The sequence below is a fragment of the Equus caballus genome, chromosome 12 (genome assembly GCF_041296265.1).
Source record: "Equus caballus isolate H_3958 breed thoroughbred chromosome 12, TB-T2T, whole genome shotgun sequence".
In the NCBI taxonomy this organism is placed as follows: Eukaryota; Metazoa; Chordata; class Mammalia; order Perissodactyla; family Equidae; genus Equus; species Equus caballus.
The window spans coordinates 43,830,696-43,858,561 of record NC_091695.1 but is presented as its reverse complement, the minus strand read 5'-3'; the positions used below and the strand labels follow the sequence as shown (position 1 = coordinate 43,858,561).

The 27,866-nt window shown below is 60.1% G+C and overlaps 2 protein-coding genes across 27 annotated transcripts in view; one reads left to right on the top strand and one right to left on the bottom strand.

The window, feature by feature from the left end:
* PC (pyruvate carboxylase) overlaps nt 1-27,866 on the top strand; it is a 90,459-nt gene that overhangs the window by 55,106 nt on the left and 7,487 nt on the right. For 17 of the 26 annotated variants that reach the window (XM_023654520.2, XM_070228932.1, XM_070228931.1 and 14 more), the window contains 9 exons: nt 12,269-12,404; nt 12,533-12,717; nt 12,958-13,123; nt 13,256-13,401; nt 13,545-13,662; nt 13,978-14,129; nt 15,520-15,638; nt 17,921-18,083; nt 20,458-20,640. In XM_023654520.2, coding sequence (XP_023510288.1) covers nt 12,269-12,404; nt 12,533-12,717; nt 12,958-13,123; nt 13,256-13,401; nt 13,545-13,662; nt 13,978-14,129; nt 15,520-15,638; nt 17,921-18,083; nt 20,458-20,640 — 1,368 coding nt within the window. Of the gene's footprint in view, nt 1-1,708; nt 1,805-2,158; nt 2,425-5,271; nt 5,381-5,902; nt 6,104-12,268; nt 12,405-12,532; nt 12,718-12,957; nt 13,124-13,255; nt 13,402-13,544; nt 13,663-13,977; nt 14,130-15,519; nt 15,639-17,920; nt 18,084-20,457; nt 20,641-27,866 lie in introns of those variants that run through there. The other 9 variants (XM_070228930.1, XM_070228937.1, XM_070228934.1 and 6 more) reach the window with 5 other exon arrangements.
* On the bottom strand, nt 23,649-26,917 carry LRFN4 (leucine rich repeat and fibronectin type III domain containing 4). The gene is made up of 3 exons (XM_023654532.2): nt 26,778-26,917; nt 25,004-26,362; nt 23,649-24,492 (listed from the first exon to the last, which is right to left on the bottom strand). The coding sequence occupies exons 2-3, from the start codon at nt 26,350-26,352 to the stop codon at nt 23,931-23,933; spliced, it is 1,911 nt and encodes a 636-aa protein (XP_023510300.1). The 5' UTR covers nt 26,353-26,362; nt 26,778-26,917; the 3' UTR covers nt 23,649-23,930.

The following is a 27,866-nucleotide window of genomic DNA, read 5'->3' as shown; positions in this document are numbered from 1 at the left end:
AGCTCTCCCTCAATGTCAGACTTGCAGTCCAGCTGCCTGTTAGCTTTCCCTCCCCAGCTGGATAGCTTGCCGTTAAACTCAAGCTCATCAGGGTCAAAGCTGAGCCCACTCGTCTCTGCCAACATTCGCTTCTGTGTTCCTTAACTTGGCGTCACCACTGTTCACCGTTCCCCTTAGAACAGGCGCCAAGAGTCCTCCTCACCTGTTGCCACAGTGGTCCCTCTGAATTGCAAATCTCTTCTCCCCTGCTCGATTTCTTTGGTCACACTCACTGACGCTGAGGGTATAATCCATACCCTTGGCCATGCACGCGAGCTCCCACCTTGGGATCTAGGTGTCTGTCCTTGGTCTTCTCCTGAGCACCTTCACTCCTTGCCTCCCGGCCTCAGTTTGTCCTTTAAGATTTGTTCCTGGTGTCTCTTCCGGAGGTCTTCCTGCTGACCGCCGGCTCTCCATGCAGGCGCATGCTGGCGTCGGTACCGTTCATGTGCTCGTGTTTGCTGCCTCCCACTTGGCCTTCCCTGGCCGGGAGGGATGCTGACCCCAGTCCTAAATAGCTCCATGCTCTGAAGGCCCCCGCTGTGGCCTGCATCAGGATGAGCAGGTGGGAAAAGGGGACATTCTTACCACCCTGTGCTCCCCGGTCCCTGGTTTTTGGGTCTCTCTAGGTTCTGGTCATTTGTGGGGAACCTGGGTCTGTTAGTTTCCTAGGGCCGCCGTGACAAAGTACCGAAAACAGAGTGGCTTACAACACCAGACATATATTGTCTCAGTTCTGGAGGCTGGAAGTCCCAAATCCAGATGTTGGCAGGGCCGTGCTCCCTCTGACAGCTCCAGGGGAGGATCCTTCTTCGTCTCTTCCAGCTCCTGGTGCTTTCCCGCAATCCTCGGCATTCCTTGACTTGTAGATACGTCTCTCCAGGCACACGGCCGACTTCTCCCTGTGTCTTCACATCGTCTTCTCTCTGTGACGTCTGTCTCTGTGTCCAGATTTTCCCTTTTTATAAGGACACCAAGCGTATTGGATTAGGGCCCAGCCTAGTGACTTCATTTTCATTGATTACCTCAGCAAAGACCCTGTTTCCAACTAAGGTCACATTCTGAGGTCCTGGGGGTTGGGACTTCCACATATCTCTTTGAGGAGCACAGTTCAGCCCATACACTGGGTGGACCTGCTTGTCCTGAGCTTTCCAGGTCCAGAAATCCCCGAGGCATCTGGGAGTCCCTCCCTAAGCCAGCCAGCATCCGCTTAGAACTGAGGTGAGCTGAGTAAGCGAGTGGGAAGGAGGTCCTGTGTGACTCCAGCTGGGGTGGGCAGGCTGTGAAGGGGTCAGGGAGCTTCCTGGACCACCTGCAAATGCCTGCTGTGTTCTGGTGTCCATCTCCCTGCAAGGCACTGACCGGCCACGTTTAGAATTGAGGCTCTAGTGCCTGTCACCTCACTTAACCCTGAAATGCTTTCCTGGTTCCCAGTCTCAGTCTGGGAGGTACTTTTTGCTGACCTTGCCCTTTTGACCTTCCTTATCAGCACTTTGGGTTCTAATCTGTGTGTAAGGGACACTTGTATGTCCCACTGGCTTGTGTGTACTGCTCCTAGGAGGGGCCATGCTTTATTAATCTTTGTCTAAGCACTCCATAGTATTTCTGGAATCACACTTCTGTGCAAACTCATTGTGTGACCTGGAGTATTCATTCATTCATTCCCCAGACATTTGATTTCAGCACCAGGCACTGTGCAGTGTGCCAGGGAGACGGCGGGGGACCAAACCCGAGGGTCCCATCCCCAAGCTCCTCACAGCGTCAGGTGAGATGGGTCAGTGTATCATTATAACATTAAGGCTCCTTCCTGAGGACCCAGCCACAACCTCACAGAAAGCCCCCCTAAGCAGGACAGTGGGGTGTGGCAAGGACAATGACAGAGCTGTGCTGAAGGCAAATGGCTGCCCCAGGGAGGGTATCCGAGCTGGGTGGAGAGGTGGAGTGTCCAGGAAGGCCTTCCTAAGTGAGCCCTAAAGGATGTGTAGAAGTTAGAGTGGGTGGCATTCCCCCGTGAGCCTTGCCCGGGCCCTCAGGTACCAGGGCCGGCAGGCACAGGTCGGCAGTAGCGCCCCTTTTGCACCAGGGGGCAGTGTTCACCCTGAAAGTCTCCCCGCCCTCCAGAGAGGCTGTGACCAGGCAGCCACGGAGGCGCCACCCCGGCCCTCCTCATCCCTGCATTGCCCTGCCGCTCCCCTGCAGGCCCTGAGCACCCCTCGCTCGCCTCCTTTCTCTGAGCCTCCTCCGTCCCCCAGTCCACAAATCTCCATGGCCCACGCAGTGCCAGTTGTCTCAGTTGTCGCTGTTCCACGCTCTCCCCTCCACCTGCTGCCTTAAATCGAGGGTTGCCAGGGGCGATGTGGAGCCACGCGGCGCGGTCTCGCTCCGGTAGGAGCTGCTCGGCTGGGCTGTGCTGCTGCAGGCCCGTGTGCTGAGTCTCTCTGTCTTTGGTATTCTCTCGCTTTCCTTTCTTCTTCATCTGTCACCTTCACTGTGTCTCCTGTCCTCCCTTCAGCTCCCCCTACCCAGAAATCTCAGCCTTAGCCTGTCCTCTCTTGGGGGCTTTGATAATGGCTATTGCAGGCCTGGAAGTCAGGCGGAGTCTTTTCCTTTCATCTTACCCTGTTGGCTGCCAGCCCTGGGGCCCCCATCGGACACGTTCAGGACAGCGCAGAGCTGCCTGGAGGGGAAGCTCCCCCAGAGCGGCCCCAGCCATCCCAGGCTCGCTTCTGCCACAGCGTGGAGGCCTCTGCCAAGAACTCTTTCTTTCTGATTCTGACCTGCTTTTGCTGGCAGCTGCTGAGGCCAGCTGGGGGCCAGGGACAGCCTGGTGGAGAGGCTGGTCATGGGCGGGGGAGGGTAGTAGGAAGTGGATATATAGGAGCCTTGTGAGTTATTTGGAGGTTCCTGGGGGCCTGTTTCTGACCCACTCTCCCTTCTTCTCATCCCCTCTGGCTGGATGTGCCCCAACACATCTCTGAGATGGATGTGCCGAGGGCCGTGGGGACTCAGGGTAGACAGTCCAGACTGTGGGCTTTCAAAACGGACACGCGAGCCAGCCACCCCCGAAGTGGGCCTTGGCTTCCCTTCCTCTGTGCCTCCTGCCCCCAGCTACCCTCGGAGGCTGCAGGAGACGCTATATGAGGAACAGGAATATTTAGGGTAAAAGCCACATAAATCCTTGAAGGATTGCCAAGGCCTGATGCGTGGCTGCAGCGGCCGTTGAGGTGGCTGCCCTTCCCTGGCCCCATGAAGGCTGCTCTGGCTGAGCGCATGTCCACCCTGAGCAAGTGGCCATATTGTCTGGACCCAAACTTGGACGGTGATGGCCTAACAGCCGAATTTTGTGCTGTTTCCTGTTTCAAGAGGCAGCCTGCGAGGGGTCGTTTTAGGTCTGAAATAGTGGGATTTCTAGCGACATTTTGATGATTTATTGGACAAATTGCAACTGCCCTCACTTACCGCGGACACATGATTGCTGGCACTGTTAGCCTGCTCTCTGGTGGGAAGTGCGGGCACTGCTGGTGGCCCTTCTGGAGTTCAGGCCAGTGTCACACTTTTTATCAGGGTGGGGTTTTGGGTTTTTGGTTTCCAAGTACCTGTCCCACTGTGGTTCTGGTGAAAACCACAACTTCTTCCTTTAGTTGGGTGATGACTCTGCATGTCTTAGTGGGTCCGAGCCCCTGCTCTGGAGAGAGGCATACACATTGGGCTCAGACGTGGCCCTGCTGAGTGACCGTGGGAGTTCCTTATCCCACTATGGCTTCTTCCTTACCTGTCCAAGAGAGGGATGGGAGATGTGGGGTTACCTCAGTCAGTACTGGTGGAGCCCCCCACGTGGAGCCCAGTGCCTGGTCAAGAGCAGAGGCTCTGCCAGGTGTGCCGGTCACCGCTGTGCCCCCACCTGCCGGCACCTGCCTGGCCCTCAGGTGGAGCTGGGGGAGTGAGTGTTGGATGTTGTGGAAGCAACGTGGGCAGATGCTGTCAAGACTTCCCCTGCCTCAGTCCCCTGACTCCATCCCTCTCACTCCCGGTGAAAGGAGAGTGCAGAGCGTATCGATCCAGTGTGGGAGGAGGAAACTGAAGCTCGAAGAGAAGCAGAAACTGTCTGTGGAGTCACGCTGAGAGGCAGCGGGGGAGAAAGCAGGTGTTGCAGACACTGCCTGCTTCCCTGGGCCTCAGTCTTGCAGGCAAGGCGTTGTTTACACGTCCCAAGTGAGAGTCAAAGCCGTCTTATTTCCTGTCTCTAATGCACAACCCGGGGCCAAGGAAAGGGATCTGTCAGCTGGCATTTGCAGAAAATAGCAAACGGGCCTCTCGGGGACTGGCAGCTCTCTGGAGAGGAAACGAGGGTAGGGAATCTTCGAGTGGCAGGGCTTGCTTTTCTCTTACTCGCCATTTCCCCCATCTCTGAGGTCAGAAAAGGCGATTTTTGCTCATGGCCGCCACCAGCACCGAGCAAGGCAATGAGGCGTCCCCGAGGCAGATGACCAGAGGCTTGCTGCGCTCTGGCAACATCCGAGGGACCTCTCCTGCCAGGGAGATCCAGCCAGCGAGTGTGCCCTGTCTGGGAGAGCAGCCTCCCTTGCTGAATTCAGAGCTGCAGCTCTGGCTGGACAGGCAGCCGATGCCACAGAACACAAGGGCTTTCCAGGATGCTGGGTTTGCTTAACAAGGCCCTCGGAGTTCTTAAGATTCTCAGCCAAACTGTCAGTGACCTTGAGGACTTCTTGGTTACCACCCACCAAACCAAAACCCCATGGTGGGAGCCTGGCGCCAGCCCCACACTGCTCACCTGTGACCAGCGCCATCGCCCGTCCTCTGCGCTGGTGTGAGGGGGACAAGGATCCAGCTGGAATGGTGCCCGACGGGAGGCGGCACTCCTGAGGCTTTTGGGGAAAGTGCCACTGTGAGGAGAGGCTGGCACTCGGGTGCTCCAGGATGCCGGGGCTTGATCTCGGGACAGGGGTCCTGTTCTAATGCCAGAGACAGCCCCTCCAGGAGGGTTTCAGGAAGGGAGTTTGGTGTCCTGAGGCCTTCCCAGCAGCCCCCGCTCACGCCTTGGTGCTCTGCTTCTACCTGTGGTCGCGGCAGGTGCCCCCCACTGCATGGCCTCTGGCCTGCGCCTCCCCCAAGCCCTGCTCAGGGGCCCCTCCTCCAGCTGGGGGGTTGGGGGTGAGGTTCAGGGAGTGGTGGGGATCTGCTCACTCAGCTCTTCCCTTTGGCCCATTCCAGACCAGCACACCCAGAGTGAACTCATTACACACGTGACCCACGAAGGCCTTGCTTCGGGGGGCTCCACGAGGTGGCCCACAGATGTCCTGCAGGTTTTCTCCCAGCAGAGGTGATTCTGGAAGGGTTTTGGGAAGCACCAGGCAGCCAAACCTCCTGAGTTTCAGGTCTCGGAGGGGAGTGGGAGTTCACCAGGAAAAAGGCTGCGCTGGGTTAACAAGTTCTGAGAAGGGTAGAGATGTTCTGAGAATGAGGCAGTATTTTTACTCTTCTTTGCGTCCTCAGGTCCCAAGCCTGGCTTGGGGGTTGGGAGGGTTCACATGTGACTAAGCCGTGAACTGAGCTGCAGGGCTGTGTCTAGGTTCTGAGGGGCAGTGTGACCTGTGCCCTCTCTCATACACGAGATCCCCTCCTGACTAGCCTCCGGCTGCATTGTGCTTGCTGGCTGACGTTTCTGTGCCTTTAACTCAAGTGGCAGCGGAAAGTCTGCTGTCCCTCTCCTGGCTGGTGTCCTGCGTCAGACCACCTCCCTCCCAGTCTTTCCCGGTCCCTGGGGTTGGGGAGCAGGCTTTGGGCTGTGAATCACCTGCTGCCTGCATGACTCAACCTCCCGGCCTCCCCTTCGCTCCAGGCCCCCTCTGGGCCCAGAGCTGGAGGAGGCGGGAAGCCGTTGCCAGTGCCCCGTCCCCTGAGTCCAGCTTTGGCTGCTGCCCCGGCTTCCAACAGTCTGGAGCCTGAGAACTTTGTATCCTGGGGCCAGTGAGCTCAGGCGGGGCAGCCTGCAGCCCGTGGCCTCCCTGGGCAGAAGCAGCTCTGGGCGCCTGGCTGGTGCGGGGTGAGTGCTCCGGGGAGGGCGCAGCCCACTGTACCCGGGACTCCCCATCTGCCTTTGGTGGGTGTCGGTCTTCCTGTGAGTGCGATCTGCTCTCCTCGTCCAGCGAGGGCCACTGGGCAAGTGGCGCACATTCTGGGCTCTCCTGTCCTGGTGCTGTGGCCCTGCCCTGAGTGAGTGGGTACAGAGTGTGGGTTGTGCATGGCTGTGTGGACGCTGGCGGTTCCTTCTTGCTCCCTGCACTCATCTGGGAGGAAAGGCCAGTGGGAAGGTAGTGATGGCAGCCGGTGTTTATCGCCTGAGGCATCACACTCAGGGTGCACTGGCCCGGGGGGGCTCGGTGAGTCCCTTCAGGGCCCCCAAGGATGGAGGTCGTGTTACTCAATTTTACAGATGGGGAAATGAAGCCTCAGGTGCCCAGACCTCACAGCTGGGGAAGGTAGGGCTGGGGGCAGACCCAGGCCTGCTGACTCCAGGCTCGCGCTGGGCTGCCAGTTGGACAAGGCTGCTCTCTGCCCCACTTGCCCCACTGCTCTGACTTCAGCCAAGCGCTCTGAGCTTTCCCCTCTATAAACATCTACCTGGCTGGCTCCTGCGCCCCAGGGCCTGGACTGCTCAGGTCTCAAGGCCAGGCCTGCTTTCGCTGGGACGCAGTGCTGCTGGGCATTCAGATGCACTCCCGACTGCCCAGGCCTGGGTCTTGGTTTGTAAGGTGAGACTGCCAAGGAAGCCTGTGTGAGGATAAAGTGCGAGAACGTGTGCAAAAGGGTCTCTCAGGCCTGGTGGTGAGACTCCCTCACCCACCCTGTGGGCGTAGCTTCCAGGGATCCCTTTCTTTATCTGGAAAAGGAAGTGGGGAGGGTGTGTGGTGGGAGTGGGGACAGAAGTGATCTATGTACCTGCAAGACAATGGGTAAGTGCCCAGGTGGTCACAGCAGTCAACCCACCCACGTGGGAGCAAAGATTGGGCTTCCCTGAAAATGTTTGAGAATCCTGGTGCCAGTGGCTCCAGCTGTGAGGACGCTCACCTGTAGACCGGTGAGGAAGACCTCCAGCAGGCTCACCTGGGGCAACAGGGGAGGAGGGTGAGGTGGCCCTGCTGTGTGTGGGGAGGGGAGCACCAGCCCCACTCGCAGCAGAGTTCTCACAGGATCTAAGCCGAGCCTCTCATCTCACTTAGGGAGATGATTCAGGAGCTCCTCTTAGCTTCTTTCTGCAAAGGTCTTCCTCTCCCCTCTCTTTCTTCACTTTGCTTTCTAGCTATAAATACTGCATCCCCAATGGAGAAAATATAGAATGTAGAGAGAAGCACAAAGAAGCAGGAAAGAACACCACCATACCAATTCTAGAACATAGGCATGAGTGACAGTGACATGCTGACAGAGTTCCTCCCAGTTATTTTCTTTACCTTAGAAAAACTTCGTAAGCTAGCCCCAATGGCCTAGCGGTTCAAGTTCACTTTGTGGCCTGGGTTTGTTTCTTGATCGCAGAACCACACCTCCTATGTGTCAGTAGCCATGCTGTGGCAGCAGCTCACATAGAAGAACTAGAAGGACCTACAACCAGGATATACAACCACGCACTGGGGCTGTGGGGAGGGGATAAAAAAAAAAAGAGGAAGATTGGCAGCAGATGTTAGCTCAGGGCGAATCTTACCCTGCAAAAAAAAAAAAAAAACCAAACAAAAAACACATCATGAGATAATATTATTTATCTTTTAATTTTTTAGCATCACATTCTATCATAAGCATTTCTGTGTCATCAAGACTATGCAAACAGTCATTTTTTATGGTTGCATAATATCTGTATAGATGCCTGAATGTTGGATCTTTAAGTAGGTTCTAACTCTACTATTGTAAACAGTGCTGTTTTGAACATCTTTCTGCATCCATCTGGGTTCTCATTTTAGAATGTTCCCTTGGTTTGCATTCCTAGATGCAGTGTAGTGACTGGGCCAAAGTAGATAGATATAACAAAGGCTCTTGGTGGCTTTTGCAAGTGGCTTCCAGGGAGCTGCCCTGACATTCGACCACTCCTGGCGGGTCTGTCTCCCACAGGCCTTAGCAGCATTAATCTGTTTACAGCGCTGTTGCTAATTTAATAGGCAGAGGTGGCGCCTCACTGCTCTCTTTTGAATGTGGTGATTCCTGGCCAGATGAGGCTGTTGACGCTTTAGTAGCCACTGATCTTGATTGTTCTGTTGCTGTGCTGCCCTGGAGGAGTGCCTGGACTCTTCTTGACTTGACCCTCTGCCGTAGTTCAGGCTCTTTCTGCTCGACCCTCTCCCGCCTGCAGATCCCACCTGCGCCCTGAGCAGAGTGTGCGGTGCCCAGGACGAGGTCGGGATTCGCACCCACGCCTGCTGTCTGGTGTGTGTGCTGTCGATGCCAGGGCCTGCCCGCTCCCAGCTGCTCCTCCAGGAAAGGATTTCCCTCCAGTGGGCGGGGTATCCGGAGCGAGCAGAGGATTAGGCAGCTAGTATTCTGTGAGGGGGAGATAACAGGAGAACATTTGAAGTGCACTCGCTTTCCTTTCCGGAAGGTGCGAAAGTCAAATGCTCCCAGCCCTGAGCGCCCAGCTGATACTCGGCGCCTCTTGTGAGCACGTGCCGCTCCCCACGGTTCTCTCTTCCGTCAGGGTTGGCCAGAGGGATGGCACTTTTCATTTCTTATTTTGAAATAACTTCAGACTTACAGAAGAGTTGCAAAGGCAGTACAAAGAATTCTCTCACACCCCTTACCCAAATTCCCCAAATACTAATATTTACAATATTTTCTTCATTATTCTTATGTTTTTCACTGAACCATTTGAGCGGAAGTTGCAGATTCGATTCCCCTAAATCCCTAAGCAGTAAGTGATTTTTCCCAAGAATGAGGATATCCTCTGCCAGCCCCACAGGGCAATGATCAGGACTGGAAATTAACGTTGACACAATGCTCTAGTTCTAATCTGCAGACCTTATTTAAATTTTGTCAGTTGTCTCCCTAATGTCCTTTCTCACAACAGAAATCCAGGATGCGTCCAGGATCACACATTTTGTTGCGTTTCTTTTCGAAATGCAAATTCATTTCATTATGTCTCTTCAGCCTCCTGTAATCTGAACGTTCTTTCATCTTTGTCTTCCACGACCTTTGACATGTTTGAAGAATACAGGCCAGGTATTCTGTGGAGTGTCCCTTCATTTGGGTTGGCCTCATGTTGTCTCTGGGTTGGATTCAGGCTGTACCTCTGTGGCAGGAACACCCCTCAGGTCCTTCTTGGCCTCGGATCAGGAGGCACGTGATGTCCGTGTCGTGCCAGCGATGTTGGCCTACATCTCTGGGTCACCGCGGTGTCTGCCAGGTTTATCCTCTTTGTAATTAGCGAGTAAGAACATTGTCCTCCATTTTGCAAGATGAGCCAGAGCCCAGCAAGGCTGACTCCCCGCCGTGTCCGTGCAGCCGGGTTCCTCGCGGGGCGCCCGCCTCCCTGTCCAGGGCTCGGCCTGCCTCGCGCAGCAGCCCCGCTCCGGCCTCGTCTGACTCTGCCTCTAGGCGTTCACACCTCCTGACAGCGCACGCTTCTGCCCAACTGACAGACACGGTGCTTCCTGCTTCCCTCCTTCCTCCTGGGGCCCCTCATCTCCTTCATTGGCTCTTCCTCCTCATCCAGACTCTCTGCTCGTTCGTGGGTCCCAAAGGGGTCCACCTCTCCTCTCCAGCCTGTTCTCCAGTCCATGGCTTCAAACACCACCCATTTGCCCACAGCCCCAGGCTTTCTGCCTTGCTCTGACCTCTCCTGCGGGCTCCAGCCCCTCCCAGCAGGGCTGGTCCTCCAGTCTCTGCTGGGCAGGGCAGGTCACTTCCACTCCCCACTCCCACCCCCATGCCCATCCTGGAGTTTTTCCTTTGCTTTCTCTTCACAGTGGATCTCTCTGCAAATCTTGCCTATCATACCCCCAAATTCTCCCCAGTTCCCTGGCCTGCATTGCTCCCACCCTAGTCGGAGGCACTGTGTATCCCGTCTTGGCCCCAGCACGGCCCCCAGCGTGCACCCTCTGTCAGTCCTCGCTGCTCTCCAGGCCAGAGATCTTCTCCAGACACACAGCGCTCAGGCCTCTGCCCTCGTCCCGCTGTGCTTAGACGGGAGTTGAGGGGCCTGGGCAGTCGGGCCCTGCCCAAGCCTTCAGCCTCACCTCACGCCACACCCACCTCCCCCCAGCTCTCTGATGGCTCTTTCTGGAACATGTCCAGCTCGTTCTTCCCTCGGGGCCTTGCCCATCGCTGCTCCTTGTACGCGGGGTGTGTTCCCTGCAGCTCTGTGCATGGCCGCTGCTTCTCCCGCCGTGGGTCCCGCTCACGTGCCCTCAGAGAGGGCTGCTCTAGCCCAGCCTGGTTGGCTTCTCCCGGGGAACTGGCAAAACGGTCTGTTTTCTCTCCTTTGGGGCATTCGCTAACCATGATCTGGGAGGTCCTTTCTTCTGTCCAGTTTTTCCTTTTGTCTTCCCCTTTCTCTGTGACGTCCTGTGAGAGTGGAGGCTTCCATTGCCTTGTCCTTGCCGCTTGGGCCCGGGCCTGGCTCAGGGTCGATGCTCGGTGGCTGTCCTCTCTCCCCTCATCTGAGGGCTTCCCTCTTTTTCTCTTCCTTCTGTTTATTTCCTTATTTCTTTTCTCTTTTTCTTCTATTTGGTCTTTATTTCCCCATTCACCATCTTGTTGGCCATAATATAACATTGAGGTTTTTGCAAATGTGTCTTGTTTATTGAATATATTTTTATGTTCCTTAAAATGGTTGAGTCAAGCATTTTAAACTTTCCTAAGAAATAAGTCACGTGCTTAGATAGATACAAACACTGGGCAGGCTGAGGGACTGAATGCCGGCTGGGTCCTCTGTGAATAGCTGTGTGACTTGGAACACATCTTCGTAAGCTTGTCTGAGCCTTGGTTTTCTTCATTCGTAAAATGAGGGGGTGGTTGACCTCTGAAGATTTTCTACATTCTGGGATATAAGTTACCCTCCATTAATTTTTTTAAAATTCTTTGTGGTGTGGTGAAATATATATAACAGAATTTGCCATCCTAACCTTTTTTTGTGTGTGAGGAAGATTAGCCCTGAGCTAACATCCACTGCCAATCCTCTTTTTTTTTGCTGAGGAAGATTGGCCCTGAGCCAACATCTGTGCTCATCTTCCTCTACTTCATATGTGGGATGCCTTCCACAGCATGGCTTGAGCAGCAGTGCGTAGGTCCATGCCTGGGATCCCAACCAGTGAACCCCAGGCCACCAAAGTGGAGTGTGCAAACTTAACCACTGTGCCCCTGGGCCAGCCCCGACTTAACCATTTTTAAGCGCACAGTTCAGTGGCACTAAGTACATTCACACTGCTGTGCAACCATCCCCACTGTCCATTTCCAGAACTCTTTACATCTGGCAAAATGGAAGCACTGTCCCCATTCAACACTGTCCCCGTTCCCATCCCCCGGCCTGCACCCACCATCCTGCTGTCTGTCTCTCTGAAGTCAACAATTCTAGGACCTCATGTGAATGGAATCATGCAGTATTGACCATATTGTGCCCGGCCTGTTTCACTTGCCCTCTGTTGGTTTTCATTACTAATGTATTTAATAGTCCTCAGTAGAAAGGAAGGTTTCGGCCGCTGTTTGTTGGACTCTGTGTTTCACCCGAGCGGAGGCTTGCTTCCTGAGAGGTCACATTGATGTGGCTTTGCCCTCAAGATCATTGTTACCTTGTTGCCCAGCCGGATGGAGCCCGAGGGAGGGACGCGTGTCATCCCTCAGTGGGGTCAGGGTGGCGTGGGAGCTTCTGAAGCCTGAGGCTGTCGGGACCGCGGTGCCTGGCAGAGGGCGTCAAAGGACACTGACGGTACACACGCTGGGGTCACACAGGGCCTCTGGCTGGCCTCTGAAATTGCTTTAAGAACTTCAAGTGTTGTAAAAATTACAGTGCGTACAGAGTACTAGGGTAAGCTGGGGGTCCCGTTTGGGTATGAATTTGCTCCTTTCCCTGCGTTGGTCAGCCCTCCAGGGAATCTTGGGCTTGACCAGGAATTGAGCGTGGTGGTACTGGCTTCCTTGGGGGACTGCTGTGGGGCTCAGGTGGGACCCTCACTCTTCCCGGGGACCCTCTGTGCTGAGGCTGCTCTAACCCGGCTCTGACTTCCCTCCCCAGATGCTGAAGTTCCGAACCGTGCATGGGGGCCTGAGGCTCCTGGGCATCCGCCGAACCTCCACCGCCCCCGCCGCCTCTCCAAATGTCCGGCGTCTGGAGTACAAGCCCATCAAGAAGGTCATGGTGGCCAACAGAGGTGAGCACATGGTGAGAGGGGCCACGCGGCCAGCCCCACCTTAGCTCTCTTTTTCCACCCCTGCCCCGCTATCCACTTCTCTCAGGACCCAGGAATCTAACTTCTCCCCCTGTTGCCCCCACCCACAGGTGAGATCGCCATCCGTGTGTTCCGGGCCTGCACAGAGCTGGGCATCCGCACTGTGGCTGTCTACTCAGAGCAGGACACGGGCCAGATGCACCGGCAGAAAGCGGATGAAGCCTACCTCATCGGCCGCGGCCTCGCCCCTGTGCAGGCCTATCTGCACATCCCAGACATCATCAAGGTGGCCAAGGTGAGCCGGCTGGGCCAGGCGGCCTCTTGAGGGCCAGGACTGGGTCCTGAGCCTTCCCTGTGCTGTGCATGTGCCCTCCATGCCAGCCAGCAGTAAGTCTCTGTGAACAGATGAATGAAGGAATGAATGAGCGAACGGAGCAAGTGAGCTGGGGGAGGTGCAAGAGCCACAGGGTTTGGTCAGGGCCTGTGGGACAGGATTTGAGGGGCGTTCCTCTCTTCTCACCGGCCCTGCCCCCAGGAAAACAACGTGGACGCCGTGCACCCTGGCTACGGGTTCCTGTCAGAGCGAGCAGACTTTGCCCAAGCCTGCCAGGATGCAGGGGTCCGGTTCATCGGGCCGAGCCCAGAGGTGGTCCGCAAGATGGGAGATAAGGTGGAGGCCCGGGCCATCGCCATCTCTGCAGGTGAATTTGGTGGGCAGGCCATGGCGGGGCCACGCAGCTCTTCAAGAGGGGCTGTCTGAGAAGGGGGCTAGTGGGTTTTAGCAGGGATTCCAGCCTGTTACAGAGACCCCACACGTGCCTGTCTCCCTACAGGTGTCCCCGTGGTCCCCGGCACAGACGCCCCCATCACTTCCCTGCATGAGGCCCATGAGTTCTCCAACACCTACGGCTTCCCCATTATCTTCAAGGCCGCCTATGGGGGCGGGGGGCGTGGCATGAGGGTCGTGCACAGCTACGAGGTGAGCAGAAGCCGGAGAGCAGAGCAGGGAGGGCTGGGAGGCCCCCAGAGCAGACCCTGGGGCTCTGGGAGTGGGCGGGGGTCCTGCAGCCGGAGAGGCAGAGCTGCGGGCTCAAGGTCTGCTCGGCTCGCCTGCCCTCCCAGGAGCTGGAGGACAACTACACCCGGGCCTACTCGGAGGCTCTGGCCGCCTTCGGGAACGGGGCGCTGTTTGTGGAGAAGTTCATTGAGAAGCCGCGCCACATCGAGGTGCAGATCCTGGGTGAGTGGGGAGCATTGCTGGGGCTACAGTGCGAGGCGGGAGCAGAGCAGGCCTCCATCCTCCTGGGCTCCCGGTGGCTGGCCCTCGGGACAGCTCCAGGAGCCTGCCTCAGGAAGATCCTCCGCCAGGAAGGCAGGCTGTGGGGGCCGGGCTGCTCAGGGCCTCGAGGCCTCGGCTGTGACAGTTTCTGTCCTGGCTGGCCATCACTGCTGGGAGCAGGCCCTGACTGGCCACAGTGGTTGTGTGGGGTTGTTGGGCGTTTCGGAGGTGTTCAAATGCCAGCAGAAGCTGAGTCCGCTTTACCTTCCACCCCAGGGGACCAGTACGGGAACATTCTGCACCTGTATGAGCGAGACTGTTCCATCCAGCGGCGGCACCAGAAAGTCGTTGAGATTGCCCCTGCGGCCCACCTGGACCCCCAGCTTCGGGCCCGGCTCACAGGCGACTCTGTCAAACTTGCTAAGCAGGTGAAGGGCAGGGGCGCTCGGGGACAGTCTCCCATGTGGAGACAGGGAGCCTGTTCCTGCAGGCTCGCTCTGAGCTCCTGCAGGCGTAGGCCCCGTGGCCAGGGGTCACTCGGGTGCCTGCTGGGGAGCAGGGAGGCCCAGGGAGACCGGCTCTGGGAGGATGGGGGAGGGACTCTCTTGGAGGACAGAGGGCTGATGCGGGGTCCTTGGGATCCTTGCTGTTTGACAGCAGAGGTGCCAGGCCCAGAGGCCCAAGCCTGGAGAACAGAAAGGCTGAGAAGAGGGAGGGAAAGAGGTCGCCAGCCACTCCCTCAGCCCCCTCTGCACAGACTGAGCTTCCGCATGGCACCAACAAACCCCAGAAGAAAAGGGATGAGATTCTGTGGATCCCATCAAGATAAAGCAACATTATTAAGGCGTTTCTTTCTCACTCAGTGTTAATTGTCCCCTTTGTCACATTTATTGCAACCCATTTGCTCCTAAGGTCCTCCTTTGGCCAGTCTCTGCTGGGGTGTGGAGGCGGGAGACAGCAGCTGGCTCCCCGAGCAGTGATCTGCCCCCAGACCTGTAGCAGGGGTCCTTCTCTCAGTTCTTCTGGCCACCAGGTGGGCCTCTGGTCCTGCTCTCCATCCAGAGCTGTGCTCCCTCAGACCTCTTAGGCAGCCTGGGCCCAGAAGAGGCGACAGCGGATGACTAACCTGCCCCACACTGAAAGCCGGGGTCGGTGCTCTGCGGCGGGGCCTCAGCGGTTAATAGGAGGTGTTGGGTAGGGTCTAATTTAGAGTTCAGATTTTGGTGACTTCATACGAGGCACATTCACACCTTGAGATTGGTCTGACTCATTGGCTTATGCCATGTTTCATCCAGAACAGGTCGAAGGGAGCCATTTGAAGTCTAGTTTGTGGTTTTGGTGGGACCAGAAGTGAAACTAGAATTAGGCTTGAATTTTGCGTTAGAGCCATCATCTCTTGGTTCCTCTCAGATGGCGTCTCTTTGAGTAGTAGACAGAGGTGATGACGGAGTAGAGGGGAACTTTCTGAAGACCCTCTAAGAACGAGAAGGGTCCAGGAGAGGCCGGGTGTATGGGGGTGGGGCCTGTGCTGGGGAGAGGGCGCCGAGTCTGGGGCGGTCGGGAGCTTCTGCTCACGTCCCTTCCCAGACAAGCTGGGTGCCGCCATCTGAGGCTCCTGGTGGAGTCCTGGGGGAGACGGCCAGGCAGGGGCCTAGCCATGGGCTCAGGATGCTCGCCCCCCGGGGCAGGGCTGGCGGGCTGCTGCCATCCATTGGGCAGGGTTCGCTGCAGTCTCTTATATGGAACCCACCCGGTGGGTGGGACTGAGTCTCTGTCGGGCTTGCTTCACCACGCTCTGCTTACACGGCTGCCCCACAGGTGGGCTACGAGAACGCGGGCACAGTGGAGTTCCTGGTGGACAAGCACGGCAAGCACTACTTCATCGAGGTCAACTCCCGCCTGCAGGTGGAGCACACTGTCACCGAGGAGATCACCGAGTGAGCATGGGACTCGGGCTAGGGCCGGGGGCTCGGTGGGCAGCCCAGGAGCTGCCGACAGCAGGGGGCGGTGCCAGGAAGGGCATCTTCCCTCTTTTGTGTGACATCCACCTCAGGTGGCTCCTAGGGAGCGGGCGGCCGGGAGCTCAGCTCACTCTCCGCTGGGGTAGAGAGCGGTGAGGGATCCAGATACCTACTTTTTATGGAGAGTATTATAAAAGCATTACACGCTTACTGTAGGAGTTAGTTCAAAGGAGCAAATAGAAACAATTCAGAATTGGACGCTGAGGAGGCTCCTGGCTGTGCCATGCTGCATGCTGCACCTCACAGGTGCACTGGGGCATGGTGCCGATCGTCCCCATTTCTCAGATGAGGAAACCGAGGCTCAGAGAGGTTAAGAGAGTTGCCCAAGGTCACACAGCTGGTCTCTGTCCAGCCCTGTGCTGTATTGCCTGTGCCTACTCTAAATGTTTTGGTTTCTTTCCGTCTTTATTTACTTTACTATATAAATAGTTTGAGACAATTGAGATGTTTTGTATAGAATTTTTATTCTATATTTTAAGTTTAATATTTGTTGAAGACATTCCCCCAGGCTGTTATTCTTTCTAGATACTTTTAGTGGCTGCATACTATTCTGTCATCTGTGTGTTTCATAACTTATTTACGAATAAGTGCTCTGGTATTAGACAATTAGGTTGTTTCCAGCTTTGTGGTTGTTGAGGGCGTGTCGGTTAGCATCTTTGTCCCTGAGTCTGTTTCTGCCTCTGAAGAGTCCCGCGGACAGACCCCTTTAGCGGGATCACCGGATCAAAGGATGAGCGGCATCTCACCTAATCAGCTTTCTAGATTGTTTGTACCAGTTTGTTCTCCCACAAGCATCGAGTATAGAGATTTTTAAAAACCTGCCCATTTTATAAACAATTAAATGGGCTTTCATTGTTTCAAGGAAGATACTTTGAGCCATTTAAGTGTCAAGCCCTGGCTTTGGGCCAGTCTGTCTCACCATGGAACTTTCCTGACAGTTCCTTCCCTGACCCCTGACCCCACGTGAGATCGAGGATGCTGCTGGGGCGCCTGCCTTTGGCCGGCAGGTGCACGGAGGTCCCCGGACTCCTCGTTCTCTCGAGGTCAAGACTGAGTCAAGGTGGACGCTCCATACTCTGGCTCCATGAGATTGTTCCCATCACGCTGCTGTAAAGTTGTCATCCATCCTGAGCCTGCCCGCTGTGAGCCTGCTCTGTTAACCCTAGAAGTCTTTGCTTGCTTGGGAGCAGGGGTTTTATGTCACCCAGAACACAGACTGAGGCGCAGGTTCCTCCCAGATCCCTAGCTGCGTGGAGCTTGGGTGAGCTGCAGCCTCTTGACCCTCAGGCTCCTCCTCTGGTGGGAGTGACAGTGACTCTCTGAGCATTATTATAGAGATAAAGCCTGGAAAGAGCACAGCCAGCGTCCATGGCATGTGGACATGGCGATACGCAGTAGTCAGCATTACTACTACGAAGCGGTTTAGCAGGAAATACGGAACACTGAGGAAGATCTGGCAGCGTAGTTTCCAGGCTGTCCTTACCACAAGCCTCAGTGACAATAAATTTTAAACCTTAAGTGTTTTTTCTTAACAGCTGTTCCACTTGGATTTGTTGCTGTCCTTAGGAGCGTGGCAGTCAGTGAGGCTGAGCTTATAAAACCAAGCCCATTTGGAGAGCTCTGTGCTGTCAGATTTTCGGGGTGGGGGGGTGGGGTGGTCTTGGGCACAAGCCCAGCTGCAGCACAGGTCCTGGGAGGATGGTGTCCCGACCACAGCACCCACCTGTGTGAACCCTCCAACTGCTGTAGTCCCCATTTCCGCGAGCCTGGCCCTCACAACCCCGTTCTCTTGCAAACCGCAGTGTAGCACATGCCGCTCTAAGAAAGGCCATCTGAGGCTTCAAATCCAGGCTTTATAAGGGGAGGGTTTGGGGGAGGCAGGACAGAGAGACCCCAGGAAGGAAGAAGGGCAGAGTGTGGGGAGGGGCGGTTTGGGGGAGGTGCAAGAGCAGGTCCACGCAGATGTCTCAGCTGGCCCTCGAGCTGCCCCGTTCCTCCTCTTCAGACTGTGCAGAGTTCCCAGCTCCGGGCGCTGCAGGGCAGGGGCTGCTGGTCTGGTCGGGAGGAGCCGACTGGTTGCCGCAGCTGGTTAAGGGCGGGCAGGGGCAGGGCAGGCTGGGCCCGGCCGTGTCTGCGTGTGGACTGCCCTCCTCACCCATCCCTTGCCTCACGCTCCGCTCCTTCTCCCCAACCTGCAGTGTGGACCTGGTCCACGCCCAGATCCACGTGGCTGAGGGCCGGAGCCTGCCCGACCTGGGCCTGCGGCAGGAGAACATCCGCATCAATGGCTGTGCCATCCAGTGCCGGGTCACCACCGAGGACCCCGCACGCAGCTTCCAGCCGGACACGGGCCGCATCGAGGTAGGCCCACGTCCCACGGGGCGCCTGCTGGTCTCGGGCTGTGTGCAGACTCTCCTGGGCCAGCTTCTCCCAGGGGCACGAGGGAGCCCATGGGCCCGGCAGTGAGGGAGAACCCTCACGTGGGCAGGGCTGAAGCTGGCTTAGAGTACATGGGAGCTGTGCACTGTCCAAGAGTGCCGGGAGAGCATTTCACAGGGTGGGGTGGGAGAGCGGGGAGACTGCCACGTGCACAGGCTAGCAAGCCAGGGAGTGAATTGTGCGGAACAGGGAGCAGACCAGGAGGTGGAGCCAAATGCAGGATCCCCAGATGAGGCCCAGCCCTTGACTCCTCTCTTCTCACAGGGGCACACGGAGCAGTACTGCTGGCCTCTGTCCTGCCTGCAGTCTGAGGGGGGGTGGCTGGCACGGCAGGACCCAGGGAGTGCAGCAAAGTACTGGGGCCCCGATGTGCTGGTGGAGGGGGCGTGCTGAGCCAGGGGCCCCATGGAAGATGAAAGGGGGAGGTGGTGGAGGGCAGGGAGGAGCCTGAGAGGCAGGCTTGGGCTGCCGGGGCCTGAGGGCATGGCGAGGGTAAGGTGGGCTGGGCAGGCTCCCCTGCCACTGGACCTGTGCCCCCCCAGCGCTTCCTGCACCTCCCCTCCCCTCCCAGTGCAGAGGTGCCCCAAAGCTATCTCTCTCCCCTCTGCTCAGCGGGCGGGGCCCTCTGGCCTGCTCGGGGTGCCTGGCCCCTGGCCCCTGTCTCGCGCCGGCTAAGATTACCTCTGGATCCTGCGTGTCAGCAGCACCGCTGCCAGGTCTGCTGCTTTTACTGCCTCCCCATCTGGCCTGAGCCTCCGAGGAAGCGGGACGTGTGCGGGGCTCAGGTTCTGCTCCCGTCCAGGGAGGAGGGCTGGGGTAATTTTGAGACAGATTCCAGGCTTCTGAGACATCGGGAGGGAAGGGGAGCTGTCTGGATCCTGAAAGTCGCCTAGAACTGGTTGGCTTGAGGCAGAGAGCTGCTGCCAGGATTCTGTTTCTGGAAGGATCCAGGTTGTAGGTGGGAGCCAGCCCCAAGGCTGGAGTGCTGTGCAGCGGGCTGGCCCCTGACTCCTTGCCCTCAGCCGAAGGGGCAGCCCTGCGACCCGCCGCCGCCACTGCTTCCACCTCCACCTCCACTTGCACGCCCGGCTCCGCCGAGCCTGGGTGACCACAGGGTATTTTTAGCCGACAGTTCCTGCTCACAGCTGAGTGCTCGCCCTTAAATATTTTATTAAGTTCCTTTTTATTGAACACAGGCCTGTGTCCCTCAGAAGCGGAAACATGGTGCAATGGGTGTCCCAAGCCCCTGGGCTGTCCCTCCTGCTCCCCATCCCCTCACCTGTGCCTCACAGGGGTCCCCCGCCCCGGGGGCAGGCTCCCCTGCTGGGGCTCACCCCCCTCCTGTGCCCATCACGATGTACATGTGTGTGCTAGTTGCCCCCAGAGACCCTGAACCTCTGTCCCCCGCAGCCTCTCCTAGTCCGTCCCCAAGAGGGTCTCTCTGACGGTCATGCTCCCCGCTGCTGCCCTCTGTGGGCGGGCAGGCGTGTGGGCACGGGCACCCCGGCTTCCTGCGTCTCTCCTCACAGCCGGCCCCCTCCCTTGTCCGAGTATTTCCTAGCTGCTCGCCCGTCCCTTCTTGGCCTTGTCTCCCTCTTCCCCCCATTTTCCCTTTTTGAAGAAGGCGGCAATGGGGGGACACTGAGGCCGCCCCATCACTGTACACACTAAAAACAAAACCCCCTTGGCCTGCCTCGTCTCCTCGCCTTGCTCCCGTGCTCGCGTCCCTGTCACCGGTCTGCATTTCCTCATTTGTCCCCTTGCCCGGCAGGCCGGGAGCCCCCTGCCAGCAGGGACTCTGTTTTAGCTGCTCTGTCCTCAGTGCCTGCACATGGTGGGCACACGCTGCAGAATGAACGAGTGAACAAATGAATGAATCTGAAAGGCAGGCGGGCCGGGCAGGCAGGCAGTGGAAGGTCGCTGGGATCTGGCCCTGGGGACAGAGGTGCAGGGCTGGCTCCTGCCCGCCCAGGGCCCCTCTCTGTGCTCTGCTGGGCTCTTCAGCACTGAGGGTGGGGCTGGCAGGGCATATCCTCCCCGTCCCGTGTCCTGCCCCTGCCAGCTCTGCTCGGGGAGGAGGAAGCAGTGACTCTGTGGCTCTTAGAGAAGGCGGTGTGCCCCTGGGTTTGCTAGCAGAAGTTAAGCAGAACTTCACAAGCCAGAGTTGGGTGAGCCTGTGGGCGCCCTTGTGCTCAGCCCTCAGCACCTGCCAGGCCCGCCTGTGTCCAGCCTGCTGGGGGCCGGCGCTTGACTTGGCTTCCGAGCGGTTCCTGACTCGGTGCCCCTCTGCCCGCAGGTGTTCCGGAGCGGAGAGGGCATGGGCATCCGCCTGGATAACGCCTCCGCCTTCCAGGGCGCCGTCATCTCCCCGCACTATGACTCCCTGCTGGTCAAAGTCATCGCCCACGGCAAGGACCACCCCACGGCTGCCACCAAGATGAGCAGAGCCCTGGCCGAGTTCCGCGTGCGAGGGGTGAAGGTGAGGCCGCAGGCCGTGCCTGCCTGCCGGTCCTGCCCGTCCCGCTGCGCTCCTGCCCCTTTGCTGCGTGCCGATGCGCCTGCTGCTCTCGGCCGCTGCTGCTGCCAGGCCCGCAGCCTCCTGGAGTCGGCCCTTGGCCAGAGTCGAGGGTCTTGCTCGGGGGAGCCCTGTACTGCGTCCTGCCCCTCGGGTGAGGTCCCCTGGAGCGTGTGTTCAATCCACGTTCCACCAGGCCTTCCTTCTGGAAATTCTGGCCCCGGAGGTTTGGGTGGGGGTCCTGGAGCCCGTGTTCTGAACAAGCTCTCCGGGTAGTTCATTCCAGGAAAATGGGGACAGCTGGGTGAGAAGGCAGGCCCACATGGAGGTGACATTGCATAAAGGCAGACCCCACCGGCCCTCACGGCCCCGCCAGGCCTGGTAGGTGCTGAAGGTTGGCAGCTTCAGGGCCAGCCAAGAAGGAGGCTGCACCGGGATGCTGAGCCGACGGCCGGGGAGGCCAGGGGTCCACCTTCGGGGGCTCGCAGCCTGGCTGCCAGGCGAGGACCAAAGTGCCCGTTGGCCTCTTGGTTGGGCCACGTCCCCCGGGTCTGTAGCTGGAGATGAGCTCACAGCCACATACTGCCTTGTCTTTGAGGCCAGCGCTGCTGTGTCTGTGGGCCTCCCCGAGGCAGACGCCGCCGTCAGACACTGCAGGGCGAGGAGAGCGGGAGGGCAGGGCTCTGCCTTGAGGGGTGGCCCCAGGCAGACCCCCCATCCTCTTCTGGGAGTTCCCAAAGGATAGTCGCCCATCTCAGAGGCCACCTTCCCCTGCCCGCTGCATACGGGGGCTGCGAGGGGCTGGCTGATGGCCCTCTGGTCGCTTTATCCTCCTTTCAGCTGCTGCCAGGCCTGCCTGTGGTCCAGGCTCAGCTGGTGGGGTTGGGGTGGGTGGCAGTGCTGTTCTCTCAGCACCTGGCTGACAGGGCCCTGCCCTGTGTCCTGGTAGGTGCCCCAGTGGGCACAGAAGCCTCTCGACAGAGCTTGTGGCAGGGAGGGAGGGAGTAAGCCCGCGGGACCTGTGCTGGGTGGCCATGTTCCTCAGGCCCTCAGCCCCGCTCAGAGGGAACACCTGTTTGCCAGGGTCTGGGGGTCTGCGTTCTTCCTGGAGGAGCCTTGGGGCTCCTGGCCAGGGGCCGTTTCCTGCATGTGTGCAGGGACCGTCATGACATCGTGTGCTCAGGCTGCTTCTTGCCGCAGGGGCTTGGTTTTCTGGCATTGTGTCCTGGGGCTGCTTCCAGGCCTGGGTGGCCAGTGCGACCGTGACCCCAGTAGGGGGCCTAGCTACCCCACCCCTCGCCTGCCCTCCCCTGTTGCTCTGTGTTGTCCTTGTTGGTGACCCTGGCTGGCTGCTGTGGGTGCCCCTGGGCCCTGGGACGTCCACCTGTCCTACAGCCTGGCGGGCTCACGAGTACCCACTGCCCTAGAGCCCTGAAGGTGGAGGAGGGAGACAGGGCCATGGGGGCCGCAAGGAGGATGGTGGGAAGCCAGCAGCAGGACACATGTTTTTGGTTCCTGGGGGTACCAATGACCTCCCCAAATGTGCGCGCACACTAGGCCATTGGCTCCTGCCTCGCCTGGGGCCTCCCACCAACCCTGCCCTTGCCCCCCTGCAGCTCCTCGCCCCCCGCCCCGCCCTCCCCCCGCCCCTCAGCCCTGTGCCTGCTCTGCCCTCTCTCCGAGGCCCCTGGCGGGCTCAGGCTCTCCTGCTCTTCTCCATTGAGGACCTTGTTTCATTTATTTAAACCAGGATCTTTCTTGGGCCACATCCAGGTATGTGTTCTGGGGCTGGGAGGGCAGGCACATGTGTGTCAATGCTGTGCAAACCCACAAGTGTGTGAGCTTGGCCTGCACACGTGTGCATACACACCTTACTATGCCAGCTCTCACCGGGCTGCCCCACTGAACCACGGCGGGCCTTCCACGGGAACACCCACCTGCCCCTCGGCACATGCGCTGTGGCCCAGGCACCATTACAGGCCCTGGGGGGTCGGCACCCGGCCTGCACAGTGGGGTCCAGGCACTGGCATGTTCTTGAAGCACCTGGTGCACCTCGCACAGAGCAGGAGCCATACAGGCCTGTGAGGGTTTGTGTTCAGGGCACTGAACACAATCCAGCTGATGCCCAGGAGCAGTGAGTGTTCTGAAGGCTGGCAGAACCGGGGCCTGGGGCCGGAGGCTGGCAGGGACTTGAGTCCAGAGGAAGCAGAGCAGGGCATGCCACCCGTGGCCTGTGGCTCCTCGGGGTGGAGACTAGAGCAGGGCAGTGGCCGTGCAGGCACCCCTCCAGTGCCCAGTGAGGGAGGTTCGACTCAGTCTTTCCCAAGAAGCCCAGAGCCAAGCCCCGGGGGTGCCAGTGGAGCAGCTGGGGAGCTGGGAGCTCACCAGGGCCTGGGGCACTGACTGGAACCTTCCAGGAGGTCCTGGGCTGATAGCAGGGCAGTGGGATTCCAAGCCGTTTTCTAGTCCTGTGGGGAGATTTTACAAATCCCAGGGAGATGAAGAGGGTTGTCAGCATGGGGAGCCACAGGGACTTTCCTCCTGAGCTGTGCTAAGAAGGATGTCGCCAGCCCAGGCCCCTTTCCCTGATGGGCAATGCCGTCTCCCCCTGCTCTTGTCGCCCTGTGTGCTCTAATGTCCAGGCCACCATGAGGACATCACGCCAGGCCCCGTCCTGCCAGGAAGGGCATTCTCTGCTCTCAGAGACACTGGCACAGAGCATAGAGGCCTTGGCGCCCAGTGGACACAGTCCTCCTGGGGCTGGGCCTGGGCTCGCCCAGGTCAAAAGGCCCCAGACCCAAGCGCTCGGCTGTCGGACAGAGGAGGGGGCCGAGGGCACCCAGGCTGCACGGGCCGCCTCCACGGGGCTGACGGTACCAGCCCTGGCCCCGTCCTGTGTGTGCCTCCACCAGCCCACATGTCCCCCTCTCCCTTCTCAGGGAGCCTAGCAGGACGAGACCAGAGACTAGCACTGAGGTGTCCCCAACAATTTTATTATAAAGAAAAACAAGACTCCCACTTGGTGGCTGCAGCCCCTACCTTGGTGGCTGTGAGCACCTGTCAGAGGGACCTGACCCCTTATGCCCGTCTGGAGGCCAGAACCAGGGAAAGGGCCCCCTGTCCTGCCAAGCATAAAGGGGGCCTGAGGTACCAAGGGTAAAACCAGCCCGGAGGGACTCCCAGGCAGTGCTGACCCACCCAGGCCAGGCGGCTGCCTGCTCTGCGCCCTCTGCCCTGGGCCGGCTCCCTTCTCATCATACCACACTCTCTTCCAGCCTCTCCGCACTGCCCCCCACCCCCCGGCATCCTGCCCCGAGCAGCCCCCCATGCACAGAGTGGCTCCGTCGGGCCCAGGCCCCTCCAAGGCGCCTGGCATAACCGTAGCACCCGCCTGTGTCTCCCAGGTCCAGGGAGCAGCTGCGCTGGGGGCGAGGCGGGGGGCTCCTCGGCGGGTGGGTCTTGGGCGTGGGGCTGGGGCCTCCATTGGTCTGGGATTGGACGTGGCTGAGTTTGAGAGGGAGGCGGCCGTTCCCGGCCCCCCGGCCCCGAACCAGCAAGGCCACAGTGAAGACCAGTAAGGCAGCCACCAGCACACCCCCCACAGCCACAGTCAGGGTCCCGCCCAGCACATGGGCCTGCAGGGCATGGCACAGGGGCGTGGCTGGCAGTGTGGAGAAGTGGGCACAGCCCAGCAGCCTGGTGGCTGTGAGGTCGGAAGGCCCAGTGGCGGGTGACAGGGCCAGCAGGCAGAGGTCATAGTCGGCACCAGGGACCAGGTGCTTCAGCAGGAAGTGGTGGCTGGAGGCTGGGACGATCCTGCGGGCAAGGGCAGGCGGTGAGAACCTGGGCACTGGGTCCAGGCCCCGGCCCCCACCCTCACACAGCCTCGAAGCCCCCTTCACAGGCCACCCCCACTGCCCTCAGCATGCTCCCAGATCCCAGCTCTGAACACTCCCTCCCCTAGGACCGCATGGGCCTTGTTCACTCAAGCAGGCAGAAAAACCAAGACAGGCATGCGTGTGTGGCACTGGAGACAGTGCAAGGGGCCAGACAGGTGTGTGTGTGGACACAGGCCCAGGACAAGCCGAAGAGGCAGTGAGGATCACATCGCCAGGGGCAGAATCTGCGGACACGTGTGGACCCGGCCCCTGTGCTTGCTCAGCCACACCCCGGCCCTGGTGGGGCCCGCCCGCCTCCTCCCAGCACCTCCCACCTCCTCTCCCCCTGCAGCCCCAGCGCCCCCAGGCGGCTCCGAGGCTGAGGAGGGGCGTGCGGAAGCGCCTGGAGGGCTGGAGCGGGGGCCGCGGGGCTGCCCATGCGCCCTCACCGGTAGATGAGGGTCTCGTCCTCGCTGCTGTTGTACTGGATTTGGAACATCCACACGGGGTCTTCTGGCCGCCCCGGCCCCCAGCTCACCAGCCCTGAGGTGGCGGTCACCTCTGTCACCTGTACGGCTGGCTCAGACTCTAGTGTCCCCTCTCCCTCGGCAGCAGTGCGGGCTGAGGCAGCAATGTCCGAGGGCCCCGGGCGGCCCCCATCAGCGCTGCCATTCCCGCCGTGGGGCAAGGCCAGCACCCGTAGCTCCACGTGGGCTGTGGCCTCGCCAGCAGGGTTGGTGGCAATGCAGGTGTAGCCCCCTGCATCTCCAGAGCCTGTCACCCCAATCTCCAAGGTCCCGTTGGGGAAAGCCCTGGCTCGGGAGGAGTTGCCCACCAGCCGGTCATCGGGGCCCACCCAGTGCATGGTGGGTGCAGGGTCACCGAGGGCCCGGCACCGCAGTGTGGCCCGCTGGCCCTCCAGCACCCAGAGACGCTGCGTGTGGCGGGCGATGAGGGGCGGCTCACAGGAGAACTCGCCCTCGGGCACTGCCCAGAAGTAGCGGCCAGCCAGGCCTGGCGGGGAGGCGCACGTCTCCAGGTCGTCGGGCCGGGCCAGCCGCCGCAGCCAGAGCAGCTCGCAGTTGCAGTGCAGGGGGTTCCCGCTGAAGCTCAGCACCAGGGGGGCGGGCGAGGCCTCGGCGTCGCGCCCCCGGGAGAAGAGCGGGTCAGGCGCCAGTGTGGCCAGGCGGTTGGAGGTGAGGTCAAGGCGGGAGAGCTGGCCGAGTTGGGCAAAGGCGCCCGGGGGCAGTGCGTCGATGAGGTTGTGGTCCAGGTTGAGGGTGTGCAGGGCAGGCATGGCACCGATGCCAGCCCAGGGCACCTGCCGCAGGTTGTTGTAGGACAGGTCCAGGTCCTCCAGGCTGTCCAGGAAGTCGTCGAAGGCGCCTGGCGCGATCCGGCCCAGCTGGTTGCCGCTGAGGATGAGGTGCTGCAGGTTGACGGGCCCCCGCAGGCTGCTGGTGCCCAGCTCCACCAGCCGATTGCCATCCAGGTGCAGGGAGCGCAGGCTCTCCAGGTCCCCAAAGGCGCGGGCCCCGATGCGGGTGATGGCATTTCGGGACAGTGTCAGGTCCACCAGCCCTGTCATGTTGCGGAAGTCTGGCGGCCCCAAAGCCTGGATGAAGTTGTCGGCCAGCCGCAGCTCCACCGTGCGCCGGTCCACGTTCGGCGGCACAAACAGCAGGCCTCGGTGGGCACAGAGGGTGCTGAGCGACTCGGACAGGTTCTGGCAGACGCAGGGCAGTGGGCAGGCGGCCGCTCCGCTGGCCAGCAGCAGCAGCAGGAGCGGTGGGGCCATGGCGAGCGCCCTGTGGGGAAGGGCCACAGCCCAGGCACAGGTGGGGCTGGTGCAGGCTCACTGTGCCCAGGGCCCAGCTTCCAGAGCCTGGCCTGGAGGGGGTCAGGGTCAGAGGCCGCAGGGGTCCCCCAGGGTTGAGGGAAGGCTGGGGCTTGCAGGGACAGGCCCCCCTGAGTAAAGATCACATTTCCTAAGCAGTTAGGGGGAGTCCAGGCTCTGGGGACAAGGTAAGGCATGAGGCAGGAAGCAGAGGTGGCCACAAGAGCAGGGAGGGTCCTGGAACTTCCTTTCCCTGGCGTCTCCAGGAATCGCCAGCACCTCCCTTCGCGCCATCCCCTCCCCCGCCAGGAAGGGCACCCCCCCAACTCTGTGGCCCTTCGCCCCTCCCTGGCCAGCCTCCGCGCAGTACCCCGCGGCCCCCTCACCTGGTGTCTGTAGCTCAGGGGGCGCGGGCCGGCCTCCCCGTGGGCCCGGCCGGCCCTCGCCGACTCCAGGCGGCTCTCCCGCGGGGGCGAGGCCCGGGGCAGACCGGCCGCCCGCCGCGTACCCTCCGGCCCATGGCGCTCGGGCCCGCGGCCCCGACTCACTCGTTCCCGGCACCTTTTCCCGGCGCAGCTCGCGGTGGCGGCGACGGCGGCGACAAGCAGGCGGGTGCGCGCCAGCGAGCACGCGCTCCGCGGACACGCACGTGGAGGGCGGACGGGGAGGGGCGCGCGGGGATCCACCCCGGCCCGGGCCGGCTCCCGAGGTCACGGGGACACGCGGCCACTGCAGCGCCCACGGGTGGCTCCTGGTCACGCCCAAGGCCCTGGCTGGCGCGGGCCCGCCGTGCGGCCCCCCAGTGCTGCCGCAGCGCACTCACCCTGGCACAGGCGCGCGCGCCCCCGGCCGCCCTGGCGCCCCGGCATCCTGCACCGCACGGGCGCCCGCCGCCGCCGCCGCCGCTGCGCGAACCGTCACTCTGCAGACAGCCAGACAAAGCGCCAGCTCGCGGGCCCCTTCACCATCTCCCGGAGACGGGAGTCTTTGTCACATGTCGCTGGGCACCCTCCCCAACACACCCACACATGCCCACACACCCACACGTCCCCGCACCCACAGGCGGGGCTGGGCGCAAACCCGCACTGTTGCTGGGACCCTCACGTTCACAGACACACGCTGAAGGTCACAACCGTTCTGCATCACCGAGTCACGTGGATGGTCCCCAACAGGCACGGGGCCCTGGAGGGGACTGGGGCGGACTGGGGCGACGCCCCCGGCAGGCTGCCGTGGGTGGGGCCGAGGGGGCTCGGCCTCCGGGCTGGCGCCGTGCCCCGCCCCGCTGCCTGCCCCTCCCTCCCACTTCCAGGCTCCCCGCCCGCCCGCCGGTCTCTGCCTCGGGCCCGATTGGTCTGCGCGCGTTTCCCAGCAGGCCGGCGGTGGCACGCTGTTTGAAGCTGTGCGTCAGTGGTCCTCGCCGGGCGGCGGCTGCTCCCACTCCTCTCTGCCTCTGCCGGGCCATTTCCCTGGAAGGA